The 23,501-nt window shown below is 46.6% G+C and overlaps 1 protein-coding gene across 5 annotated transcripts in view; it reads left to right on the forward strand.

The window, feature by feature from the left end:
* Positions 1–23,501, forward strand: part of SNED1 (sushi, nidogen and EGF like domains 1) — a 3,096,442-nt gene that overhangs the window by 435,126 nt on the left and 2,637,815 nt on the right. For all 5 annotated transcript variants that reach the window (XM_085634426.1, XM_085634427.1, XM_085634428.1 and 2 more), the window contains one exon: positions 18,890–19,052. In XM_085634426.1, the coding sequence (XP_085490552.1) occupies positions 18,890–19,052 (163 nt within the window). The remainder of the gene's footprint in view (positions 1–18,889; positions 19,053–23,501) is intronic.

Consider the following 23,501-nt stretch of genomic DNA (forward strand, 5'->3'; position numbering starts at 1 on the left):
GCGGGACTGCGACGACGCATCGGAGCGGTCTACGGAGGTGAGCGGTGGCCCTAGCGAGGGGAGTGTCGTATGGCCCGGGGTGTTGCCGCTGAGATTGCCCGGAGCCGTTGCGGCTGGAGCTGTGGGGCTGTGTCTGAACTGTGAAGCGGGGAGGCAGGAGCGACGGGAGGCCCGCGGTCCGCTGGCGGCTGAGAGGGAGAAGTTGGCCACCTATCCTGCCGTCTTGAGCCCTATCACGGACTAGAGCCTACCTGGGATACCGCCACGGGGAGTGCGGGGTCCTGTGCTTTGTCTGGGAGGGCCGCCCACGTGCTGGGGGTCCAGGCAGGGCCCCTGAGGCGGCTGTCATGGGGAAGCACGATGCCAAGCAATCGAAGTTAACCTTCGACAGCAAGCGGGCGACGCGACAGGTCGACGCGGGAGCGGAGGCCCCGGCTGAGGGCGGGCCCGCCCTGGTGGTGGTAGATCGAGGGGAGGATTTGAGGACCTTAATGTTGGAGATGAGATCCAGCCTCCGCAACATTGACACCAAGCTGGACACCCTGACGTCGCAGCTAGAGTCGGTCAAAACGCAGGTTACGACTCACGAGGCGCGCCTGGACACGTTGGAGGGGCGAGTGGAGGACCTCCATGAGTTTCGAGTCGAGACTAAGGAGCAGCTCCTGCACATGGACCGGTTGCTGAACGTAATCAGAGCCAAGAATGACGATTTAGAGGCCCGATCGCGCCGCAGCAACCTTCGAGTCACGGGGGTCCCGGAGACGACAGCTATCACCAAAATGGAGAAATACATCACCGACCTGCTGCACGAACTGTTTGACCCGCATCTCTCTGCGGTCTTCGTGGTGGAGAGGGCACATAGGTCGCTGGGCCAGAGACCGCCGGTTGGAGCACCTCCGAGGCCCATTATTGCCAAACTCCTTAACTACCAGGATAGAGACGTTATCCTTCGACTTGCGAGAGAGAGAGGGAAGATCACGCATCAGGGTAACGCAATTTCATTTTATCCAGACTTCACTCCTGCAGTGCAAGCGGCGCGGAGGGAATTCGCACCAGCCAAACGACTTCTGCTCCAGGCGCAGATCCCGTACTCGTTGCTGTACCCGGCAAAGCTCAAGGTGTCGTTTGAAGGCACCACACATTTCTTTGCGGACGCTAAGGAGGCGATGAAGTTTGCCAAGCATGTGGGCGGAAAGAAGCCCAAAAGACGGATGGAAGGAGCGGAGCTTGCTGTTGGACACCTGAGTGACAATGACTGATATGGGTATCGTATAGCTAGGTAGAACTTTAACTGCCTCTGCCGCATGGTGGTAGGTCTGATGTGGGTCTGTAAACGTCCGCTTCCCATTCTAGGAACTTTTGCTATGTTGCCATGCACCCTTATTCTATACATGTGATCTCGTGCGGGCCGGGCTGCCTGCAGATTTTCTGGCCGCCCTGTTACAACCAGGGTTAGACGCTGGCTTGGGCATGTCCCCCTGGGAAGGTTCCCGATTATGTTGGAGGTTTTTGACTCTGGGGTGGGTAATACACGACCTAATTGGGGGGTTGGAGTGGGTGGGGGGGGCTGTTGGGGTGTTCATGTTTCGTTCATGGTTCAAGCCTACATGTCATTTGCTCTGTGGTTGTCCGAATGCATAGAAATGTGGAGAATACTGGGGGCGCTGTTAAGCTATGGTCATGACTCAACAACTGCCTAATGTCTTAAGCTGTGTAACGTGGAATGTGCGGGGTCTGAATGACTGCAGAAAGGCCAGGTTAGTGCATGCATATTTAGTCCGGCATAAGGTGGATATTTGCCTCCTACAGGAGACGCATCTGAGCTCATCCTCGTCTCCCCGGCTTCGCCATGCTCGCTGGGGCCATGTGTACTCTGCTACGTACTCCACTTATGCACGAGGGGTGGCCATTCTAGTTCGCCGCGGGTTGGATTGGAGGGAAGAACTAACGCACTGTGACCCAGAGGGCCGATATGTATTAGTCCGAGGCCTTTTATGTGGCATATTGGTGACGCTTGTGACCGTCTACGGTCCGAATGTTGACGCCCCTGGGTTTTTTCAGGATGTCTGGGCGAGGGTGGGGGCGGCTGGATGCAACACCGTTCTCTGGGGAGGGGACTTCAACGCAGTGTTAAATGATGATTTGGATAGGAAGGGTACTGTCCGCAGCCTACACCCTGCGGCGGGCGCTGCCCTGCGGGCGATAGTGGAGGAGGAGGGCCTGGTAGATGTGTGGAGGGCTAGACATGGTGAGATGCGGGAGGGCACTTGCATAACAGACCATCACTGCGCCTGGTCCCGACTGGACTACTGGCTACTGTCCAGAGACGCGGCTTTGTGGACGATGGAGGCCGAACATATGACACGCTCGCTCTCAGACCATGCGCCCTGCTTGTTGCGACTGTCGCTGCCTGGTTTGCCCCCGCGGGGCTTTTCCTGGCGCCTTCCGCGACATGCCCTGCTGGACGAGGCATTCAAGGAGGAGATAAGGGCGGACATCCTTGATTATTTTGAGCTAAATGCGGGATCAGTGGGCACTGAGGCGTCCCTATGGGAGGCCTTTAAAGTGGTGATCCGCGGACAGTGTATTGCACGTCAGGCCGGGGTGTTGAAGGCTATACGAGGTACGCTCGCATCGCTGGAAATCGACATTAAAGATCTGGAGCGCCGCTTCTACGAGGCGAACACCCCGGACATACTGGGTTTGCTGAAGGCTAAGTTGCTGGAGTATGATGCGGAGGCGCAGCGGGAAGTTAGGTTCCTGGGTAAACATGCAACGGCTAGGAGATATGGGGAGGGAGATAGACCGGGTCGCACCCTAGCGAATATGATGAGGCCGTCCAGGTCTGCGACGTTTGTCCATGAGCTCCGCTCGCGGACTGGGGACGTGATCAAAGGTCAGGAGGACATTTTACATGCCTTCTCGGACTTTTACGCTGATCTATACACCACCACCCAGGGGGGATGCCCTGAGGGGCTGGACTCCTTCCTAGAGTCTATAGCGTTGGTCTGGTTTAATAATAAACATAGAGAATATATGGACCTCCCGATCACAGCCGCAGATGTGGCCCAGGTGATCAGAAGCCTGCCGCTTGACAAGGCCCCTGGCCCAGATGGCCTGACGACGGCCTTTTATAAGGCGTACGCGGAGGAACTGGCCCCCAGGCTGCTGGCAGTGTACGAGGAGGCTTTGCAGGTGGGCATGCTTCCCAAAACAATGCGTGAAGCGTCGATCATCACCCTGTTAAAGCCGGACAAACCGGAGGCTGAGCTGGACTCCTACAGACCTCTGTCCTTAATTAATGTGGATGTAAAGATTCTGGCCAAACTGCTTGCTAACAGGATACAGCCGATGCTGCCCCTGATAGCTTTGCCGGACCAGTCGGGGTTCATCCCAGGGCGGTCAACGTCGCATAACCTCCGTACGATTTTTTCCATACTGCACTACTTACATCCGGATGTGCATGCTGCAGTGGTATTCTTGGATGCCACCAAAGCTTTCGATACACTGGAATGGCCATATTTGTTCACGATATTGACTCGCATAGGGTTTAGTCAGCTCTTAATTAACAAAATCCGCCTACTTTACACTATGCCTTGTGCCAGAGTTAGGGTGAATGGTATGATCTCTGACCCGTTTCCAATCTCGCGGGGAACGCGCCAGGGATGCCCGCTGTCCCCGCTCCTCTTCGCAATTGCGATGGAGCCGCTTGCAGCCCGTATTCGCCAACACCATACCGCACGTGGCATAGGCCTCTGCGCGCGGAGTTTGTTGATATCGCTCTACGCGGACGACGTCACGCTCTATCTCACTAGGCCCGAGGACAACTTGGACGTAGTGCTGCGGGAATTCATTAGATTTGAGGGGCTTGCTGGTATCGCAATTAATTGGTCCAAATCGGTGATCTTCCCCTTGACGGAGAGCACCCCGAGGATGCGGTCGGAGTATCCCTTACTGTGGGAAATGGAAGCTGTAAAATATCTCGGCATCTGGGTGAGTCGAGTGCCTCAGGACATTTGGAATCTAAATTTCGGGCGGGCGGTCGCGTGGCTAGAGGAGAGGATAAAGATATGGGTGAGATTGCCCCTGTCATTGACGGGTAGGATAGCTCTGGCCAAAATGGTGGTTTTGCCTAAATTCCTGTATTTGTTTGCGAATATACCAATTCCGTTGACGTCGCAGTTTTTTATGACGCTGCGGTCGCATCTGATTGAGCTGGTGTGGGCTGGCGGCCAGGCGCGCGCATCCTGGAACATGCTGACATTACCGTTAGCACAGGGAGGGCTGGGAGCGCCGGATATGCGTTTATACGCCCTATGTGCGCAGGCCCAATTTTTGCACTTTTGGGTGCATCAGACGCCCTTTCAGCCGCATGTGGCGGTGGAGCAGGACGCTGTAGCGCCGATCCCACTGAATGTAGCAATTTGCGCGAAGGCGCGCCGCCCCCGCGGTGACGTGGACACTGCGGAGATGCTGCGATGGGTCTGGGCGGAACTCGGACGCAGGGCGGGTGTGCCGCTTCTATATGCACCGTCTTTATCCCTAGAACGCAACCCGCTATTGCCCTGTCTTGGAGACGGACTCAGCCCGCCGCTTTTGCGTAGGTTACACTTGCGTACATTTGCGGATCTTTTCCCGGATGACACATTCCTGGAACCGCCGACGGCGGAGGAGGGGCGGGCGGTGCCTTTTTCTGAGTTGTTTCTATATCACAAACTACGGGAGACATGCCGGGCGCTGAGCGTAGACTTCCCGGCGGCCCCCCCGGTGTTCCAGGCACTGGAGGGAGTGGTGGGATCCCCATCCCCTCGAAGATTGGTCACAAGACTATATAGATCCATGCAGAGTGTGGCGCCGGCGGTGCAGCCCCAGTCCTTGCAGCATTGGAATGAGGAGCTTGACTCTCCCCTATCGGAGGAGCAATGGCTCTTCTGCTGTGGACAGCTGGCTGACCTTTCCCCCAACTATAAATTGAGGCTAATACATTTCAAGTATTTGCATAGATTCTACAGAACACCGAACGCTTTACATAGGATGGGCTTGCGTGAGGGGGTAGGCTGTTGGAGATGCGGGGGTGAACCTGCCTCGTTCTTGCATATGGCGTGGTCCTGCCCCAAGCTTTGGGAATTTTGGTCCCGGGTGTTCGCGATAGTAAACCAGATGCTGGGTCGCACTGATGCCCCTTCCCCTGAAGTTGGGATATTGGGATATGTCAAACATACGCCACCTAAGGAGCGCAAACTGCATGCCATGCTTCTATTGTTTGCTAAACGACAGGTGGCGATCCACTGGGGTAGAAGCCGGGTGCCCTCGGTGAAGGGATGGCTAGCGGATGTCGCTTACGGTCAGGAGCAGCTTAGCGTATTCTGGGACTTGATGCCATCCACCTCTCGCCCGCGAGACATTTGGGAGCCATTTCTGCGGTGGGCTCAGGAACAACGGGAGAGAGAGGCTGCACTGGATGACTGAGTGTGAGAGGTGCGGGGTGGGCCCGGTGGGCTTGGAGGACGGGGGAGGGGAGATTGCCGGGGGCAGTGGGGAGGCGACGTGGGAGGGCACTTCGGGTGGCGGTCGCACACTTAGACACGGGGACGGCCGGGTCTGTTGGGATGTACAACTGGCTGGGAGAATTAATAGGTCAGATCTGACCCCGCGGGGATAGGCTCTTGAGGTGACGTTGAACACGCTGTCTGACGCACCCAACGCTTTGGATACGTATAAGTGAATGCATTGACATGTACCACAGATGAAATAAGAATGTGATTCTGCTGGCTTGTGTTGTTGGTTACTGTTTGTAATGTTATGTCAACTTCAATAAAGCTTTCAAAAAAAAAAAAAAAAAAACAAGAAGGAAAACATTGACTTGAGTTACTTTTAGTGTGTAGATTAAATAATAGTACACAATGAATTCACTTCATGCACAACAAACAACAACAACACAAATCACTCAGTCAGCGTCCAATGCATGCCATCTTTCATTACCAGTTTCTTCTCACCTTAAGTTAAGGGGCAGTCTCTCTCGCCTCGGAAAGGAAGATAGCTATAGTAGCCATCATGTTCCACTTAGTTATTTTGGAGGGACTCACTCAACGAGGCAACATTTTCTTTTTTCTTCTAGTATACATCCAATCATCATCTGTCATGAGGGAAATTGATTTAGGGCGAGTCAGGAGGATAGAGGAGCAGGACTTGGAGGAGTGGACTTCCGTGAAATGCAGAAAGCTGCAACTGCAATAAGGCAATAAAAAGACTAGAAGACGGTGGAGATGGATTTGTTGTGATTCGAAGTTTCTAACCAGAAAGACAGACACACACAAATAAAAGTACATAAGGGAGGAAGAAAGTAAGAAGTTCAAGCCTAGTTGTCAGGGAAGTATAGATCGTCCTCAAACTCTGGGAGTTCAACCAGAAGTAGGTAATCATCATCTAACACACTACTTCCGTCACCTAAGTTGCTGTCCTCATCTTCCTGTGTTGATTCATGTATTGTGTAATTCGGTGGTATAAAGTGATGATTCATTTTGATCATGGTCAACCTCTCCACGTTTTTGGGCGAGACTCTGGTCCTTTTCACTGTTACAATGGCACCAGCAGGACTGAAAACACGTTCAGAAGAGACACTTGCGACAGGGCAAGCCAGGTAGTTTATCGGCAGCCTGATCAGCACTGGCCATTGGTTCCTTTTCCCATACCAATACTGCAATGGGTTTTGATCAATGTAGACCTCTGTTGGGTTATTCGGATAGGCCTGGACCATCCGCCCCATGTTCATTGGTGCTACAGTTTGTTTGGCCTCTTTTGTCTTTGCATCAGCACTGGACCTAGCAAGCCCTTGCTGTAAATACCAATCATGTGCAGATTTTACTGGGGCTGATAATCCGGTTCTTGCTGTTGTTGTCGATAGTGTTGGTGACCGCTCTGAGCCAAACGTACTGTCCTTAGGCTCTGAAGTGGAACTTGATGCCGGATGCCCTGCTGCAGTACTTGTTGTGGGTTTGAGCAGCGGGCCTTTAATTGCCAGCCGTTCATTTTCAAAGTGACTGGCTACCTCAGCCATCCAACTTTTGTACCCGGCAACGTCCACTTCTGAAAAAGGAATTAATGTCTTACTGTTCAGTGCCGATTTGTACCGTGGATCCAGAATTGTGGCACAAATGTAATGTTGTCCTGACACAATCTTAGTTTGCACCCTTGTATTTCCAGCTAAGCGACGGGATAAGCTCTCCACCAACTCATATGCTTCTTTTTTCCTCCACACCTTTGTACACTTCAGACATTTCCTTCAGCTGTTGCTGTAGCATCTGCAACAATGGGATAGCTTGGCCCATAGTACAGTCCTCCTTGCTGACTTGATGTGTGAAGACCTCAAAAGTAAAAAGCATCTCTTTCAGGCATTTAACTAGGCACCATTGGTCCATCTGAAGGGTCATGCCTCTCACAGTAGCATCCCCTCTTTGCATGACATATTCATTGATTGGTCTGTACTGCTCAAACAGACGGTCAAGCATGTAATAAGTTGAGTTACAATGTGTTGCCGCCTCCTGGATGAGTGCTTTGACTGGCATTTTATATTCACATGAATGATCCTCAGCTGCTTACAGGCTTTAAAAGAATGACTGAAATGTGTGCATATTCGTCGGCAGGTGGTCAGGAAGTTGTTGACTATGGCTTCTTTTTTCAGAAAGTCTTGAACAATAATGTTAATGCAGTGCGCCAAACACAGGACCCTGAAATAGGCACCATCCTCCATGGCCTTAAGTACATTACTGCCATTATCCGTGGCAAAAAAACCAATGTTAAGCCCTCTTGGGCACAGTCATTCAAAGACCTTGCTGTTAAACTCTTCCAAAATGTTTGCAGCAGTATGAGATTTCTCAATGGCGAACATGGCTACATTAGCATGTTTCCGAGTAGCATTAAAAATCTAAGCACTGTCAACAAGACCTGCTTCGGATATCTTTTCTCTAACCCCCACAAAAGAGATCCAGTGCGCTGTGATGCACATGTAAGCAGTGGCTTGGCAATTGGGCCACATGTCTGTTGTCAGGTGGATATTGTGAACAGCACTTTGCTGCAAAGCTTGTCCAAGCAATTCCAGCACATCATGATGTAGTGCTGGAACAGCGACTCTGGCGAAATAGGACCGGCTGGGAACCTTCCATTTAGGGCAGATGGCTGACACAAATTCCAGGAAACCCACCCCTTCCACAAAAGAAAAAGGGAAAAGGTCCGGCGCTAACATTTTAGCCAGCTTTGCATTGTATAAACATCCTGTTGGGTGGTTGCGTTCGTACTGCCCCTTCGACCTAAGCATGCTGTCAATGGTAGGCTGGAATATTTTCCTTTGTGGTGCAGCTGTCTTCTTGAACCCACTTAGGCTCAACAACGCACTCTTTTTCATTGCAGTACTTTGTTGCCTTGGTGTCTCAGCCTGACTCTTACTACGGTGCCACTGAGATGTTGCTGAGGATGTGGGCGGTACCACTACACTGCTGGGGACAGGGCTCGGAATGTCTCCCTCTTGTTCACCTTCCACTGCGATCATATCTTCTTGTACTTCATCCCCACCTACAGCAATGGGTGCAGTTTTACTTTTTTGTAAGCAAAGTAGGTGAGCCTCCCACCTGATGCTGTGGTGTTTTTTGAGATGACTTGTTTGGGCTCCGGTACCATAGTTTGTACTAAGCTTACCCCGCCTTACAGCGTGTTGACAATTTGAGCATATAGCAATGTTCGCCTCCATACTGCTAACCGAAAAGAAGTCCCAAAGTGGGGAGGTGTACTTTCTGGTGCTGCTGAAGGTGCCACTTTCAAAGCGAGATGAGCTGGAGGGTGGGCGTGGAATTTGACTCTGTGCACTTACAGTACCACTACCTACTGAGGTGGTGGTTGAGCTTGCTATAGGTCCCTGCCAGCCCTTAGCAAATGCCAATATGGAAGCTGGAGCTGGTGTTACCTGTCGTGGTGGTATAGGTGCTACATCCCTCGCAGCGGTTTTGGATAGGGTAATAATGTTGGTCTCCATCTCCTCTGGGCCGGGAGTGATGTTCATGATGACTGGCTCGTCATCATTATCATCCCCCTCTTCTACATCTACCTCCATAACTCTAAGGCTTTCTGGAACCTTCCTTTTCACTAGCCTTGTCTTGTGGCGTGCATCACTCTCAGACTGAGCTGGTGGATTCCAAGTGGCATCTAGTTCATCAGAAGCGGGGCTTGAAGAAGAAGTTGATGGACTAACCCTTGCTTTCCTTGCTGGGGATCTGGAAGACAATGGATCTTCTGAAAGAGTGGCTTGCTCCTCTTCGCCTGCAGGAAGCTCGATTTCCAGAACTGCCTCTACTTCAGATAGAACAACTACTATTGTGGGCTGATGTTGCAGCTGTTGTTGCGGCTGTTGTTGCGGCTGTTGTGGCGGCTGTTGTTTCCCACTTATCTGCTGAGTTTCCACCTGCGTTGATTGGGTACTACTTTGCGATAATTAAATTTTAACATCACTGCTCGTTAGTAGACTGGCTACCTCTGCGACACTCATGGGCTTGAGCCTAGGTATGTGGGATAGGCCCGCTGATGCGGAGGTGCTGCTCCCAGCTTTGTCCATGGACACCGCTGCTGCAGGCGTACTTTTTGGTTTCCCAAAAAACATTGTGGGCGGCACACCAGTCTTGGTAAGTGCCACTTCCTTCTTCTGTTCCTTCTTCTCACTGACAACTTTCTTGGTACTGGAGGACCTGGTAACTTTCTTTGGGGCCATCTTCTTCAGATGTCAGCAGAACGCTGTTGCACAAGTTGCAGAGATGTCTGTGGCCATACGTCACGTGACGTTGTGCGCAGGTGGACTTCTGTCTAGCAGTACAATGGCTGATGATGTCACCTCCTTCTCTGTCTTTTTGTGCCCCTAAAAGCAAAGAAGCCAGGAGAAGAACATCAGTGAAATGTTGCATTTTTTGTTGTGGTTCAATTACTACTAGTACAAACGAACAAAATATATAACTTAGTGTGTGGTGGTCACACTTGTTAGTGTTATATTATTAAATGTTATCAACTCTGTTTAAGTTAAAAAAAAAAAACATAACAGTGTAGCCATTTGTGAGACTTTGACAACAAGGGCTTTCATGGTATACTGTGTATACTCAGGAAGGATAGGAAAGAAGAAGAACAAAAACAAAAATACAAATGTAATGGAAGTGGAACCTGTTTATTTGGCATTAAATTATTTGCTCTTCACGTCATTGAGGGAACTGCAGCTGGCAAAGGGGATAGATGGAAGCAGTAAGCCAAGAGGAACATAGGAAAGACATGCAGGCATACATGGCAAAAGCAGCACACTACTAAAGTACCACCACAAAATGGCCACCTCACAGTCACAAGCAGGAGGCTTGGAAAAAAGTGAACTGAAACAGGCCTATAATAGCCAGGCAAAGTAGGCATGGTAAACAACACCGCTTTAATGCAATAAAATGCAAAAATGAAAATCCACAGGGCTAAACAAGGTGTGCAAGTTACACAACAAACTCACCACACACAACAAAGGCATTTATGTAACACACAAAAAAGTGAAATACCCCAAAAAAACACAATTTGCAATTCAATCCAAAGCCATCTACCTCTGAGCCTACTGGATGAAAGGCCTGTTGGCAGACTAGGCCACAAGCTTGCAGGCCTATGGCAAAAGCACACTGCCTGGCTTCAAAATGGCCACCAGCCACATGGCCAGGCCCACAACAACAACAAGAAAGCGAAGACAGACAAGGCAGGCCTATGGCAAAAGCACACTGCTTGGCTAGGCCCACAACAACAAGAAAGCCTAGGCCAAAAAGGAACAAAGGAAACACATGCAGGCCTAGGCCCTATATGCAAGAGCAACACACTACCACCACAAAATGGCCACCAGCCACATGGACAGTCACAAGCAACAAGCAGGAGGCCTGGAAAACAATGAACTGACACAGGCCTGTAATAGCCAGGCAAAGGAGGCATGCTAAACAACACAGCTTCAATGCAAAAATGCAAAAACGAAAATCCACAGAGCTAAACAAGGTGTGCAAGGTACTACACAACACACTACACAACACACTACACACAACAAAGGCATTTATTTAACACACACCAAAAAAGTGAATTACCCCCAATGCCATCCATGCCCTAAATGATGTTTAAAATAAGTTCAACACACACCAGAGGAACAGTTGTTTCAACATGCACCCACCATGACTAGCTCTGGGCCTACTGGCTACCCACAATACCATTTTTTTTTTTTAAAATGATGATTGAAAAGTACCAAAATTGTAGTTGCAGCAACTGCAATGCCACAAACAAACAAACAGCAACTTACTTGTAAAATCTCAAATCCAAAAGTCCTCAAATCCAATGATATATGATGCAGCAGACACAAAGAGTGATCCTTCCAGCTCCAACTCCAAATGAAAAATAAACAGGAGATGGACAAAGCACTGGGAGGAGCCTGCTGGGCAGCGACAGGAAGTTGGAGAATCTGTGACACTTCCTTCCTCTCCCAAAAGGACTCCTTGCACAACAAAGTACAGCCAAATGTCCATCTGAGGAGTTTTTTCATCCAAATCATCATTTTAGAGAAGGTCTTATGCTGCTCGAGATATTATTCTTCTCCAGATTGCAAATTTTGCGTGTTCGGCATCACGAGCTTCACCAAACTGCCGCCGGCGTGCCCGAATGACGTGTTTGCGATCGCACACTTTTGTGGTGTCCGTTGGCACGGCGAATGACCAAAATCTCGCGGCGCACGCGAACGGATAGGAAACTCGACGGATCCCGGTATGTCGATATTGTGAGCACGAACACGCATTTTTAAAGCGCGAGCAAGGAAATAATTCCGCTACGCCATGAATCGTGGTATTTTTGGTAATTCCGCGTTTTCCGCGGAACGCAGAATTGCTGAAAATCCGCAAATTCCGCAAGCGGATTTTACCACCCAGGGTTAGTGTGTATTCTAAGATATATGTGAGGGGTGTGTTAACCAATCTGCAAGTGTATGCATACAAAAATCAATCTATGTGTTGTATGAGAAGATTCTTCTTGTGCTGGTGTTATATGCTTGCATGTTTTTGTGTATGCATGTAAAGATGGAGTTGGGTGTTTTTATTTCAATGCAAGACTATATCTTTGGTTATCAGTCCGCATGCCAATGTGTGTGTGTGTGTGTGTGTGGGTGTGTGTGTGTGTGTGTGTGTGTAACGCATGTGATGATTGATCTGTTCAATTATGTTATCTCACCTACATTCGTATAACATACATCAGCCTTATGTATGCCTTGTGAAGTTGTGGCCTGTCTTCCCTGTCAATTTCTTCATTGCCTTTGAATACTGTGCAGACCATAATTGATTTAGTGGCCGTTGCTGTGTCAAATGCATAATGTGTATTTTTATCTAGCTCTAATCTTAAACAATTGCCAATCTAAATTCTTCTTTTTCCAAATTATGAAGTTCATTTGTGTTCTTTTAATGAAAATCTGGTTGTTATTTAACATTCCCATTAGTGTAGTGTGAGCTGAGATGCAGTACTGACTCAATCACTTGGTCTTATCTTATATTTATTACCTACAAAGTATTGTTTTTTCTAGAACAACTCAATGTAATGTTTTTGGAGTTGTGCTAGCCAACATTATGCAATTATGCTTGCTAACTACAGCATGGTATTCATTTTACATGTTGCTTCACCCCTTCCTCTCATGTTACTTCACCCGCCCACCCACTATATTGCTTCACCCCCACTCCATCCTTAGCCCACTCCTGCAACCCATTCATCCATTTAAGTTTGTTTTGTTTTAAAGGCTGTACCCTTTTGCAGACATGCACACGTTTGTTGAATGCATGTGCATGCCTACAAAATGAACCAGCGACCATTTCATCACTTCTATTGGTGGGAGGCTTTTTAAAAATTTATTTTTAGCCATGCTGAAGGTAGCCACAATGCTCTGCAGCATGGCTAAAAAGCATTGACAAAGCTAAAAGGTCCTGTAGGTTGCCAGTGTTTGTTTAATGTTTGTTCCCTTTTGAAGGCCCTATTAGCTTTGCTAGCAGTCTGGTCCATTCTATATAAAGCACTTTCAATAAACTTTATTATTTTTTTTATTTACCATTCCAAGATGGGCTTCTGCCAACTTTGAACAGTAATTTAGAAGTAAAAATTAAAATGTCCGTTGCAGCATCATGATGCATACAAGCATTTTGTGAAGATGCATGCACGTGCATATGTTTTCATGATGTGGATTGCCATTTTGGCTGCTATTCAGCATCAACAATAAGGATTCGCAAAGCCAAAATGTCAGCTTGCGTCTTTCAAAGACAAGATATTTTAGTTTTGCTTTTGCTTGTGTCAGTGCTCTAAAAACATTAGGAGTGTTGATGCGTAGGATCAGGACTATCTGATACTTTATAAGACTTAGTCCAAGCCAATTGAATAAACAAACGTAAGACAGAGTTCCAAGTTAAACCTTATAGGTTTATTTAAAATTCAGGTCATTACAGAAGGGAAAAAGTGGTTAGTTAATCAACAGCAATCAATATTTTAATATATATCAAAATCAATATACATCACAATAATGTGAGAGGATCAACATGTGGTTGACCTCCAAAGAAAGCAAGCAACCAGAACTTAGTATAGTTCAGCAAGAGGACAAACATAGAGTCTGCCTCCAAAGAAGAGACCGAAAAGGCCAAGTCTAAATCAAATGACAGACTAGAGTAGAGTCTGCACAGCTAGAAAGTCAAATAAAGTTGTACGTAATTTATAAAAAAACAACTAGCGCAGAGTATGCTTCCCCCAAAATACAGCAGTTTTGATAATGTTTTAAAGTACAGAAGCCACACAATTCACTTGGCGCTATATGAAAAACACGGTTTATTGCCCGTTTAGCAAAGCGCTACATGTCTACAAGGCCTCTTTAGAGCGCTAGTCATGAGATAAATATAACAAGACATTATAAATACTCAAATAAATAAATCAGATGGAGACTAGCCCCAAAAGACGTGTCCCACCTACACAGGGGATAAAAAGACAACAGGGCGATTAGGGCCGGGGGCATGCATTTCTTCTAGGTGATTTTCAGACCGATAGCGTGTACTTTTTCCACATAGTTACCTCTTAAAATGTGCTTTGCTAGTTACTTTTAAAACGGGGCTTGAGAATGTCCCTCACAACTCCTGACCGCAAAATATCTTTATTTTTCACTTTCGGATATCGAGAGATATATTGATTTCGTTCACGTCATGATTCAATATCCAGATGATTAAAAATGAAGATAACAGACACCTACCTTAAAAGTTGCAGTGATGTGGCGCAGCCGCTCGGACCACTGCAAGCTGCCTTCCTCTAATTGGCCTGTTAGTAGCCCGGGAGAGTATTAAGTGCCTGTAAGGAGTGTTTATGCCCCCTGAAGGGGGCTGAAGTCAGGGACGACAGCAGTGCTTCACCCCGGAGCCCTACCTTTCACCTCTCGAAAGGGCTCATCCAATCCTTGGGTCCAGTGGTGCCAAAGAATACTTTCCCAATGTATGTGCAGAAACGTGAAATTCTGGATTCCGAATGTAGCAGAATCACAAAAAAACAGACAGAGAGAATCCCCATTGAGGACAATCTCCAAGAAAGAAAGCAGTAAGGGTGCACCCAAGGACAAGTACTAATAATAAAAATATTTGCAATGCAAGAGCTCTCGCATTTAAATGGGAGACCTTTGGCATTGGAAAGAAGTGGCCGCAATTGACCAGGCTGCTGGAAAAGACAAAGCGCGCCATGTAAGCAAAGCAGGTCGTGCCGGCAGTAGGGGAAACCTAATAAACAAAATAGTGCTTACAATACTAAATAACACGTACTGTGTAACAACCGAAGTAAAAGGGCCAGTTGCCACGGGAGGTTACAGATGAAGACAAGGCAGTACTAAGTAGAGACTAAAAATCCTACTTACGAATCACAAGCCAGCATTTACGAAGGACAATGATACAACCAATGGCAAATATGGGGGGAGAATGGGTGGGGCTTCTATTCCATACGCCACTACAACAAGTCTCGCAGAGCAGCGCATGTGCGCTGACTCTAGGCTCAACCTAAAAATGGGGCTTTTCTGGACCAACAGCTACCTACTGCCAAATTTGATGTCATTTTGATCAGCAGTTTGGGCTGTAGCCGTGTCTTAATGGGAATTAACATGAGAAAACGCACGTTCTTTGACCCCCTCCCTTTTTCTCGGTCCCTGCTTGATGGATTAGCCCGAAACCTTTCATGCTCAACAAGTTTCCCTGGGGCACTTTTGTGGGAAACTTCTGCGAAGATTTATCAAACTGTGCCAAAGGTATAGGAAAGTCAAAGAAGCTTTCCATATGGAAACAGTATCCTAACTATAACTAACTACTGGCAACTGCCAGTAGGTTATATATAAATATACACATTTATGACTCTTCAGTGGATTTGTCCATATCCAAACAAGCCCAAAATGCTTAAAATAAAACATGCATACTATATGATTTTAGGCATAATCACCCCACAGGTTGACAAACTCGTGATTAGCACAAAATAAGCAGCATTTAGTTCTTCCAATTGTTTAACAGTCAATTAAATAAACGTAGGCAAGACAGAGTTCCAAGTTAAACCTTATAGCTTAGGCGATGCCCTATGTGCAATGGCTATGCCCAGATGTGAGTTCCATGCTCACTGGAACCAAGCTGCATCCGGTTGCAGAGCCCCAACTAGGGCTCAACCGGTCTTGGGTTGCTTGTGTTCTGGTTCAGCGAGAACCTGGCTTGGCAGTTCAGGCTTGACTGTTACTATTGGAGCACGAGGAATGCTGGATCTAACCTGAAATGGCATTTTAGGCAGAAAGACGATCAACTGAAATGCAGCCCGAGTGTAATTACCAGTGGCTGAGATTATTTCAAGCATTCCACCCATCACCTATGTGTTTACTTCATTGAGAAGCCCTATGGTTGATGCCTATGCCCCGACATGGGTCACATACTCACTGGAACTAAGCCTCACTCGATTGAACAGCCCCAACTAGGGCGCAAATGATCTTGGGTTGCTTGTTTTCGATTTCAGAGAGGAACTGGCCTGGGAGTTCAAGCTGGACTGTTCCTATTGGAGCAGGAAGAAGGCTGGATCTAATCTGAGGTGGCAATATTGGCAGAAAAATTATGGACTTGGATGTTGCACCCAACTGAAGAACCCTAACTAGGGTGAAACTGGTCTTGGGTTGCTTGTATTCTGGCTCAAAGAGGACCTGCCCTGGCTGTTCAGGCTGGACTTTTCCAATTAGAGCAGGATAAAGGTTGATGTACACATAGCTGGGTCTAATCTGACGTGGCATTGTAGGCAGAAAGATGATTGACTGTGATGTGGCCTCAAGTAATTACCCGTGGCTCAGAATAATTCAAGCATCCCACCCATCACTTTTTTTTGTTTACTTTATTCACAAAGCATCAGGAGGAAACCTTGAGGAGTTACAGAATAAAGGAACACCCTGAACACTACTTCATCACCAGAGCAATATGTTACATTTACACCATAGAACCAGGCTTCTTTTCAGTGATTCAACTGAAATAAAAAACACACAAGCGTACAATGAGAGAGAAAGGCTTGTTCACATAAAATAAACGTGCACTACTATTTCTGCAAATATTACTAGATGTCATTGAAAGCCGGCTGCTGCCTAGTCATGCCAAGTTAAGCTTATTTGATTTAGGCATTATTTATCTAATTAATAAAAACACTCTAAAACTTGTTTCATCTTTACTGTTCCTTGGATCTTGTCTATGTCTCTTGTGTCTGGAACTCTACAGATCAATGTCGAGCCCACCACATCACCAGTTTCAACTGATGCTTTATGACCTATTGTGATCTTATTTGTCTGTGTAGATATAGCCTTCTTCCTTTCTGAGCTCAAGAAGGTCTTCCTTCCAGTTGGCGACAGTGAGGGCTGTTTGTCTTCAACACTTTCTAGGAGCCCCAACACCCTTAATTTTGTTTAGATTAATAATATTTACCAAGCATATCTGTATTATTTGTTGGGATATTATTTACTTTTATCATCTCGGAGTGTTGTTGTTGTATGTTAATCAGTTTTAGTGTCCCCCGTGCTTGTTGATGGGTCTACATCTTGCCCTACAGCACTTTACACGTGTTTATTAGAGCTGAAGTTTTCAGTAGGTAGGTAACTACAGTTTTGGTTGTGTGGCTCTAAAATCTCCAGGATTAGCTATCTACCGCCTGAATTTTGGTGCAAAAACAACTAGGTGATGGATGGAATGCTTGAATTAATTTCAGCCATTGGCAATTGCTCAGGGCGGCGTTCCAGTCTATCATTTTTTGTTCACCATACCACCTTAGTTTGGACTCAGCCATATACAAATCAGTCTTGACCCAGTTCCTCATGGAAACAGTCAAGCCCGAACTGCTGACCAGGTCTTCCCTAAACCGGAACACAAGCAACCTAGAACCTGGTCACAGTGAGCCCAGGACCCCTGTCTGAACACACCCAGTGCACCTAGGGCCTCAAATGCAAAATCAAGAAGGTGAGGGATGGAAGGTTTGAATTAATCTCAGCCACTGTCAATTGCTCATCCAAAAATAAGGATGAAACTGAGATAGGTTGCTTGTATTCTGGTTCAGGGATGATCTATTCTGGCAGTTGGGGCTGGACTGTTCGCATGAGGAGTACAGTAAAGGGTGATTTGCATATGGCTGGGTCTAAACTGAGGTGGCATAGTGGGTGAAAAACAATGGATTGGAATGCGGCCTGAGCGGTCGCCAGTGGTTGAGATTAATTCATGCATTCCATCCATCATTTTGTTTGTTGATGCCCTAAACGTGATGGGTATACCCAGACATGGGTCCTGTCCTCGCTGAGCCACTTGAATCAAGCTATGCCTGGCTGATGAGACCATAAAAAGGGTGAAACCGGTCCTGGGTGCTTGTATTCCGGTTCAGTGAGAGTCTGGCCTGGTAGTTCGGGCTAGACTGTTCCAATGAGGAGCAGGGTTAAGGCTGATTTGCTTATGGCTGAGTCCGAACTGAGGTGGCATGTGGGCGAAAAATTATAGATTGGGATACTGCCTGGGCGATTCGCAGTGGCTGAGATCAACTCAAGCATTCCATCCATCACTTTTTTGTTCGCCCTAAGTGTGACAGTTATGCCCAGATGTAGGCCCTGTGGTCCCTGTGCCACTAGAATCAAGCTATACCTGGCTTAGGAGCCCATAATAAGGGGGAACCTGGTCCTGGTTTGCTTGTATTCTAGTTTAGGGAGGATCTGGCCTGACAGTTAAAGCTGGACTGTTCCCATGAGGAGCTGGATCGAGGCTGATTTGCATATGGCTGGGTCCAAACTTAGGTTGTATGGTGGGCGAAAAACAATGGATTAGGATGCATCCAGAGCGATCACTAGTGACTGAGATTTCATTCTAGCATTCCACCCATCACTTTGTTTTTTGATGCCTGCATTTTACTGTCTCACACATGGGCTGGGTGTGGCTGATAGGGTAAATGGTAGGATTTGAGAGACTTGCGGAGTAAGACATTTTTATGAACAGTTGTAACATTTACCACTGTAAGACACAAGATCTGTAAGTCCTCCAACTCCTATTGCAAGTGTCTTCTTGCTAAAGCATCACATAGCAACACCCATGATCTTTTTTTCTGATATCTTGGAACTAATTGTGCCTGGAGCAGGTCAACAAAGATTTTGAGGTATGATAAAATGTTCTGCTCTGATGGAGCGGATCTCAGTTATTGAGCTTTGCCGGACTTATGTGCAAGTCCTGAGTCCCACTGATGGAACACTTATTCTAGGGATGATGTTTTGGGTGCTTGAGGCAAAGTATTGTATAGAAGCATTGCTCAACTACTGCCTTTGTCTTCCTAGGCAGGTTTCAACGCTGGTGACGGGAAGCGATATTTTAATATTCCTGGGTCACGCACTGATGACATCGTGGCTGTGGAAAACACTACCAACGTGGGAATCCCAGGCCGCTGGGTGTTCCGGATTGATGACGCCCAGGTGCAGGTCGGGGGCTGTAAAAATGCAAGTAAGACACATTATTGGAGGCGTTGTGTCAAATGCTGAAGATTCTGTCATTGAGAGCCCTAGATAGCAGATGGAATGTGTAGTGGTCATAAGGAATCCTTCTTTCGGTTTAGACCTAGCTCCCTCTGACTCTGAGTTTGGTGGTGATAATGTGACTGTACATTTCTGTATTTGTAATAGTAATGGGTTATATGGTACACTGTATAGAAGAGCAGATTTCCCCCAGAGCGTCCTTGCTGTCAGTGGGAGGTACATCATTAAAGTCAAAGGGGTAACCCTGTGTCCCTCAGAACCCTGGGTATTATTGATATAGTCTACAATGTGTTCTGTTGGGTGAAGAATATTGCTTCAACAGACTGACAGTTCAATGACAAACATCACTTCTTATTCATTTTAAATATAGATCTGGACACACCACTTAAATACTTCAAATCATCATATGTATATTTCATTTGATAAGTGAGGCTGTCGTACATAACATGAACAAATAACAATTATCAGTGACTGATTTGATGTGGAGTGCAATACGATATTGTGAGAATGATAAACTGACAAACATTATATCAATACCCAAATAACATGTGAAAGATCTCTGTCCAAGTTTAGTTCATAGAGTTCAACAATAACCCCTAATGTCATTGGTTCACGGTTACAGTGATTCAGGACATTGGCAAATAATGCGTTGAAGTTTCGACCCTGATGGCTGTGCTAATGAAAAGGCATCACATAAGGTCTTCCTCAGGACAAGTAAAAACACGTGGAGGCAATCTAAATACAGAAATTTTCGAATCAGTGGGGTATGTCAGGACAAATTATACGAACAAAAGAAATGCAGGGCAGCGAAAAGGTGACACACCAAGTCGTAGACAATAAGACTTTAAGTTCTCCTCCTTTCTTGAATGGAGTTCAGAACAAGATATATATCAAAACGTCTAAAATGAATCAGAAAAAAACAAATGAAAAAAAACCTAATTCCATAGGTGAAAATCTGTGATCAATTAACGTAATTTACGATAAATCGACTCACCATTGGTGCCAATTCCAATCGTGACATCCAATCTCTATCAAATCGATATTTGAGTGCATGGTTTACAACTCTATGAAAAATAGAAATATATAAAGGATTGATGAGGCGGGATCTGGGCTACGAAGTAGCAGTTATATTACAGGCCCTCGATTGAAATAACTTGCCCTTCAAAAATTATAGCCAGAGGCAAAGACGAAAGATTCAGTCTTTTGCAGGGCGGAAAATCAGAATTCTTGTAGTACTCTTGAGAGAAAGGTAATGAATGATAGGGTCAGTTACGATTTCAACGTTGCCTAAAAACAAGGAAGCAGCCAAGCGGTGAAGCAGTGATGCTGACTCACCCATTCGACATTCTGCACTGAATGCAAACACAAGCTGGTGTTCAATGGAAGCTTGGCCGGGAACTGCAGGACTCTAATGAGGACGGATGATGCATCAACGTGCACGTCCACGCCGCATTCCTGAGATGCCTGACCGAAACTTCAGACCACTTTAGCTGGACAACTCCACTATCAGCAAGTCACATCAGCTAGAAAACGCTGAAGCCGAATCCGGGCGAGAATGACGGAGTCATAACCTGATCTGACTCACTATTGTGCAATCTAGCTATGGAAAACTATTGAAGACACTTTCATGTGTGTGCAGTATATGGCATATAAGAATGTATCGAATCACAAGAGTGTACATTTCATCAAACCATACTTGTGACAGTGGAAATGATAATGAAAACATTGGCAATATTTAATCAAAAGGTGGTTACTGAGTGCCTTAACAATATGTAGTCAATACTAGATCTTAGACAATTATATAGCATACAGCTGGACCCGATGGCCTCCCCGGAGACCTTCTTCTACATGATAGAGAGCCCTGGGCCGAGTTTATCTTACTAACCCTGAACAATATTGCAATAGGTCACCCTGTTCCAGACTCCTGGAAGGGGGCAGAGGTGGTGGCCATCTACAAAAAAGGAGATAGAGAGGACCCTACCAACTATAGGCCTATCAGCCTAATTGATGTGATCCAAAAAGTGGTTGGCAGTGTCCTCTTAACCAGGATTAGGGCCTGGATCGATGAAGCTGGCATCCTGTCCCATTTTCAGGCAGGTTTCAGGCAAGGAGTGGGAACTATTGATCAGGTTTTTCGATTCTGCACCATATATTGGAAATCCGTGACCATTGAAAAGGGCAGCCTTTACTTGGCTTTTATCGACCTTAAGACAGCTTTTGACTTGGTAACCCGTCCGAAGCTGTGGCAAGTTTTGGCTGATCTTGGTATCCCCCCTTTAATCCTGGAGCTCCTTATACGGCTCCATGAAGACAATTTTGCAAGAGTCAGGTGGGGCCTCCAGGGACAAATGACTGAGAGGATAGCAGTAGGGAGAGGGGTCCGACAGGGTTGTGTTTTGGCGCAGACCCTATTTTCCCTCTTTATAAATGGGGTGGTTGACCATTTGAGGGTTGATGGGGTCGACGCGCCAACCCTGAACTGGGAAAAAACACCTTCCCTGCTGTTTGCAGATGACACGCTACTGATCTCCAAGAGCCCTATGGGCCTCCAAAAACTCCTGACCCGCTTCACCGACTTCTGCAACACCAGGGGCCTTAAGATGAACACCTCTAAGACTAAGTTAATGGCCATGTCCCCTTCCAAAAGTTTTAAGAATAACATCAGGGTGGACAATTCTAATTTGGAGCTGGTTACAGCCTTTGACTATCTTGGGGTGAGGGTCAATAATAAGTTGAACTGGGCCCTACATCTTTCTAAAATGCTCCTGTGCCATAAACGCACAGCAGGAGCTATAGCAAGACATCAGAGGCTGTCCTACAGCCGTCCAATAGCTGCAGCAACAGAGGTCTACCAGGGGAAGGCTCTATCTGCATCCCTCTATGGGGCGGAACTATGGGGATTCGATAATCTCACTGATTTGACCTAATCTGAATACAAATTTTTTAGAGACATAGTCTCGCTCCCCCAGTCCACTCCCCTAGCCCGCCTTCGCAGTGACCTTGGCAGACATCCTATAAGCGATGTGGCTAGATTACGCCCTCTATTATATTGGGTTAGGCTAAGAAGGTCCCCGGACTTAGGTCAGTACGCATCTGCCTTGAATGATATTCTCTTACTTGGTGCTCGTTTTAAGATTTCCTGGGTATCCAACCTATACAAATTGGTGGTAGCGTTAGGTTTGTGTGAGTTTTGGGAGAATCAGAGCCCCCCCTCCAAAGCTATTGTAAAAAAAATCTACTGGGCTTGGATTAATGCTGCTACCTTGAGCTCCCAGAGAGGCATCCTTAGTGAGAAATTTTTAGATATTAAACCCATACCCAGACTGGAGGCCTTTCTGGACCTGAATGAGTCCCCAAGCGATAGGTCATTATACCTCAAGCTTAGATATGGTACTCTACCATTATACGAGTTCCAGACAGGTTGGAGTCGCAAGCAGGGTACTGTAAAGGGCTGCCCGGGTTGTGCCTCCCCTACGGAATCTTCCGCCCACTTTTTGTTTGCTTGTCGGGCCTACAGTCAGGTTAGATCAAGATGGTTGAGACCCATCTGTTTAAACTTGGGTTGCAGGTCAGCCAGGGTGGCCCTGTGCATCCTAACCTACGAGATGACAGTCCCTAGCGTCATCTGTGGGACTGCCAAGTTCTTGGGGGGGGCCTGGAGGATTAGACAGAGGCTACTTAAGAAGTGCCAGCTTTAGTGCCGAGCCTAAATGTCCCCTGACCCAGCCCTAGCCCCTAGCATTATCTGAATTTGTCTATTGCTGCTGTATCTGTTTCTACTTTATACTGTACAGATTGCAGATTACCTCTCTCTTTGGGCCTATGAACTATGTTGATGCAGACATTGTTAACATCTCTTCTTGTTTTTATCCATTTTAACCACTGTTTTTATACATGTTTTATACTTTTATGATATTTTATATATCGAATAAAGTTTTTGACTGACTGACTTTCATGTGTGTGCAGTATATGGCATATAAGAATGTATCGAATCACAAGAGTGTACATTTCATCAAACCACACTTGTGACAGTGGAAATGATAATGAAAACAATGGCAATATTGAATCAAAAGGTGGTTACTGAGTGCCTTAACAATATGTAGTCAATACTAGATCTTAGACAATTATATAGCATTGGTCTATTCAGTTTTATTTAAATATACACAGCATGATAGTAAGAACTCTACCTTCAGCTTTTGGTACGGCAAGGTGTTATACACCGACTTAGGTCATTGCCCTATGTAAGGATATATGTAGGTTATGGGATCTTCATGTGTATACCAATAGATCAGTCTTTCTATTAATTTCCTCAAGCTCGTTCAATCCCTGGGCTACTGAATCAAGGGTATGTATCCATCTACACTCCCTTATATTTAATTTCAATTGAATGTCTCCCCATCTGGGGTTGTGTGCTATT

This window comes from Triturus cristatus, chromosome 11, assembly GCF_964204655.1.
Source record: "Triturus cristatus chromosome 11, aTriCri1.1, whole genome shotgun sequence".
NCBI lineage: Eukaryota > Metazoa > Chordata > Amphibia > Caudata > Salamandridae > Triturus > Triturus cristatus.